Source organism: Hipposideros armiger, unplaced genomic scaffold (genome assembly GCF_001890085.2).
Source record: "Hipposideros armiger isolate ML-2016 unplaced genomic scaffold, ASM189008v1 scaffold_283, whole genome shotgun sequence".
Classification (NCBI taxonomy): Eukaryota; Metazoa; Chordata; class Mammalia; order Chiroptera; family Hipposideridae; genus Hipposideros; species Hipposideros armiger.
The window spans coordinates 1,048,935-1,053,385 of NW_017731633.1; the positions used below are offsets into that span (position 1 = coordinate 1,048,935).

The following is a 4,451-nucleotide window of genomic DNA, read 5'->3' on the forward strand; positions in this document are numbered from 1 at the left end:
CCCAATACTACATTTAAAAATGCAATGAGGGCCAGCTGAGTGGCTCAGGTGGTTAAAATTGATTTAAGAGCACGAGCTCTGACTGAGCAACAGGACCGCCAGTTCAATTCCCACATGGGCCAGTGACACTGTGCTCGAGCTGAGCTGTTGCTGAGCTGCCAACAGGTGGCAGGATGGCTCAGCTGGTGTAACAACAAGATTGTTTATTCAATGGTGGGCTACTACCACCCACAACTAAGACTGAACTTGGCACCTTGAGCTGAGCTGCCACCGGGATTGCTCAGTGGATAGAGTGTGTGCTCTTAACAACGAGGCTGCTCCCACATGGGGATGGTGGCTATGCCCACCCGCAATGAAGATTGAACATGGCACCTTGAGCTTAGAGGCCATGAGCTGCCGATGGGAAGCCAGATGGCAACTGGCACCCTCCACAATGAAGACTGAAGAACAACAACTTGGCTCGTCCCCTTCCCCAATCCCCAACACTGTTCCCCTCCCCCAATTCCCAAATAAAATCTTTAAAAAAAAAATGCAACGAAAGGAAAGGCTGAAAAAAAATACATCAATGTGTAAAAGACAATAGGATTATAGGTACTTTTATATCCTTCTCTCTGATTTTAAATTAGTTTAGTAAATTGTCTAAAAAATACGTATTACTTTAATAAGAAAAATATGGATCAATAAGTCAAAAAAAAAAAAAGAGGGGCAGCCGGTTAGCTCAGTTGGTTAGAGCGCAGTGCTCATAACACCAATGTTGTCGGTTCGATCCCCACATGGGCCACTGAGATGCGCCCTCCACAACTAGATTGAAACAACTACTTGACTTGGAAGATGTTATCTTTAAAAAAATAAAAAAGTGATACTAGACACAGAAGTCAGATTGATGTCTCCATAAAAAACCAATAGGACAGCTCATCAGCCCTCTTTTTTGGGGAGCTTCCCTGTGCCACCTTGCCAGACCCTAAGCTCATAAGGACAGAAGCTCCTTCATTCAGGACCTTAGCCTATGTACCTCTTTATCTGGCTGTTGATTCATATCCTTTAATATCCTTTATAATAAATCAATAATCTAGTGACTAACGAGGTTTTCTTGAGTCCTGTGAGCCCAAGAAAGGGGTTATAGGAACCACTGATTTATAGTCAGTCAGTCAGTCAGTCAGAAGTACAGGTAACAACCTGGACTTGTGATTGGCATCCTGAGTTGGAGGGAGTCATTGGAACCTCCAATTTGTAATCGGTTGGTCAGAAGCATAGGTAACAACCTGGACTTACAATTGGTGTCTGAAGTACAGGGCAGTCTGTGGGGCTGAATCCTTTAACAATTCTATTTCTGAGTAGATAGTGTCAGAATTGAGTTCAAGTCTTAGATACCCTGCTGGTGTCAAGAATTGCTTGNGAGGTGGACAGTTGACAATCTCTGAGCTTGAAGATTTCTAGGGCTAGAAGAAGCTCTGTGATGGATAATGTGTGACAGGGATCCTACTGTCTGTTTTTTGCTCTAGGAGAAGGTAGAGGCTTACAAGTGACACTTGAGGTTGCACTTGAGGTTGAGATGTGTGAAGGTTAGGGTCTCTGGGTTTTGTAGTTCCCTGGGGCTGCGACCCTCAACTAAGGGGCTGGCCTTACTTCTCACTGCAGCGGTGTGTGATGACAGTGGCCCAGAAGCCCAGGATACAGAAGATAAAAGTTGTGCAAATAACCATGGAGCCCAGGTTGATGAGCGCCACAATAAAGGCATCACTGAGACAGTTGTTGGACAGGTGCATGTGCGAAGATAAGGAGACAATGACGCCATAGCCGAGACCCAAGCCAAACAAGACTTGGACCCCTGTTTGGCACCACACAGTCATGCTGTACATAATCGATATCTAAAAGGGAGAAGACAAGTGTAAGGCGAGATGTCAAAGGAGAAAAGAACCTTAACAGAAATGGCGGGGAGGTGAGGGGGGTACAGAAGGAGATAATGGGGAAGGGACACCTAAGAATAGAAAATAGGTGTCCTCTAAGGCCTGACAGGGGAGTGAGGAAGATATGCCTTACCTTGGCAGCTGCCATATGGCGAAGGCCCAAAAATGCCCCATCCAGCAGCAGACTCCGGATGAGGAAACAAAGCATGATGAAATAGGGCACTGGTACCAAGACACACATTACCTGAATTGAGAGGAGGACATATTAGCAACCATGTACCAGTGGGGGACAACAAACAATCAGCAGGGATCAAAAGGTTCTGAGTCAGAAATGAGGAGGAGTTAGAAGACAGCTTTCAGCAGGGTTCAAGGGCTAGCGGGAGTGAAAGACCAGAGGGAGTGAGAAATTAGAAGATCAATGAGTAACAATGTTAGGTGAGGGCTAAAATATCTGAGATGTTAAGAAATCCAAAAATGGTGGCTCACCTTCCCGATGCACTTGAGCCCATTAATCATGAAAACACCAACAAGACACCAAGACACCAAAAAGGGCAGGATCAGACTGACGATTAGTGACCCACCATCCTCAATTGAGTCTGACACCTTCAAGGCCATCCGGTACCAGAAGTACATGGAGGGTGTTGTCTTCACACATTCAGGATCTGGAGATATTTGGCTTTGGACACGCTTGGTAGACAAGGTAAGCTTTCCTCTCTTGTTTACCCCTTCCCCCACATCTCTTTCTTCCTTCCCCTCCCATTTCTTCTTCCTTCTACTCTCTTCCTCTTCTTCCTCTTTCCTCCTCACTCCTTTCTCCTTTTCCAAATTCCCTTCCACCTCTATTGTTTTCCCCTTTGCCTCCTCTTTCATGTCCTCCTCACCAAAGTCACTGGAGTTCATCAGTAGGGGACAGTGCCCCCATGAAACAGGAATCTGGAAGGACTCGCCCACGTAGGTGATGGTCCAGGCATTCAACACATTAAAGTACAAGCCGGAAATGAAGCACACCTAGGAGCCAGGAAAGAGGTGTCTGGGGAGGAAGGGTGGAGGCAGAAAAAAGAGGGGATTTGACAGAGGACTGGGGAACTGAAGGGACTTGACCCATGGACGTGAACTCACGGGACCATTCTAGGACAAGGGTTGGAAGGGCATGGGGATGTGAAGGGTGGGCCTGGGCAGCCCAGAGCTTCTCACCATGAAGCTGGTATACCCCACCCCACCGATCCAGGGGCTGATGATCTTCCATACACCAATGTTGCCCTGACGCATCCTCTGACCAGCTGCCATCTCCAGCAAGAGGAGAGGAACCCCGACCAAGAAATGCAAGATGGAGTACATGATGAGAAAACACCCTGTGCAGGGGATTCAAGGAGGGGCTCTGAGAACCATGTGGCTTTTTAGTGCTTGGACTTTTTCTGGAGTTCAGGAAAACACGTTCCCCAACAGTGACCTCCCTCAGGGCCACGGGCATCAACTGTTTCCACATCCCTCAGAGTCCCAGGTGTCCAGTCCCTTGGCCTTCAGTTTCTGAAACATCCAGATAAATAGTTTCCACCCTGGGCCCTGAGCCCAGCTTCTAGCCCCACCATCCTCATGTTCAGATACCCTGCACCTCTACCCCTCTTGTGATCCTAAGTGTTCAGGCACCTGGCCCCTGTCCTGCACAGAGTACCAAGTCGCCAGAAGCTACAGATCCCAGAGATCTTGAAGTTTGAAGCCTGGGTAGGCCTCTGTCTTGCTAGCCCCTTGTGGATCCATGATTTCTGGTCCCCAGACTTACAACCTCCATGATGAAGCCACATGTAGATAAAACGCCAAATATGGAGTGTCCTCATGGAATAGCCCACCTGGGCCATGATGTACTCAACCTTGTTGGACCAGAGTGGACGGGTGAAGAAGTCCTCACTCTTTTCTTTCTCTGGCACCTTCTCAGGTACGGGTTCCTGTTTCAGGATTTGGGCAGTTTCCACCTCCAAAGAAGAGGTTTGTCTGAGCTGGTTGAACCTGCCCTGAATCTTACAAGCCTGAGCCTCCCAGGCCTGAGCCTCCCCAGCTCGGGCCTCCAAAGCTTGGGCCTCTGAAACCCAAGCCATCTCAGCACAGGCTGCTGTGCCCTTCTTTTCCCAAGTTTGCCTTTTTGGGAAATTTTCTAAAAGGGTGGACACAGTAAATGAGGCTTTTGTGCATGAAGATTCTGAAGACTGGGCCTCTGTCTTCTTTCCAGGGAGACTCTCTGGAGCAGCTTCAACTTTTTCAAAGGAGGGTTTGCCTTCCTGAGTAGACCTTAATGACACCAAAAACTAGATTTTAGGTTTTAGAGTTAAGGAATGACTGAGTTCCAAAATAATCCTCAACACCTCCTTAAAGCAAACCTTTCATTTCTATCCCTACCAACACTGAAATTCAAAGCAAAACACACACACACACACACACACACACACACACAAACACACTCTTCTTACTTAACTTTCACTTGTTAGAAACCTTTTGGTGCAAGGGATAAGGGTAGAGGTAGGCGTGACAGTTAGGAATCCCACTCACAGA

General features: G+C 47.4%; 1 protein-coding gene across 2 annotated transcripts in view; it reads right to left on the reverse strand.

Moving 5' to 3' along the window:
* LOC109390982 (orphan sodium- and chloride-dependent neurotransmitter transporter NTT5-like) overlaps positions 1–4,186 on the reverse strand; it is a 16,237-nt gene extending 12,051 nt beyond the window's left edge. The window contains exons 1-6 of one of the 2 annotated variants that reach the window (XM_019658141.1): positions 3,691–4,186; positions 3,102–3,259; positions 2,789–2,915; positions 2,394–2,569; positions 2,041–2,151; positions 1,627–1,868 (exon numbers count right to left, since the gene is read on the reverse strand). In XM_019658141.1, coding sequence (XP_019513686.1) covers positions 1,627–1,868; positions 2,041–2,151; positions 2,394–2,569; positions 2,789–2,915; positions 3,102–3,259; positions 3,691–4,000 — 1,124 coding nt within the window. In that variant the 5' untranslated portion in view covers positions 4,001–4,186. Of the gene's footprint in view, positions 1–1,626; positions 1,869–2,040; positions 2,152–2,393; positions 2,570–2,788; positions 2,916–3,101; positions 3,513–3,690 lie in introns of those variants that run through there. The other variant, XM_019658140.1, reaches the window with a different exon arrangement.
* Positions 4,187–4,451: the final 265 nt, after the last annotated feature.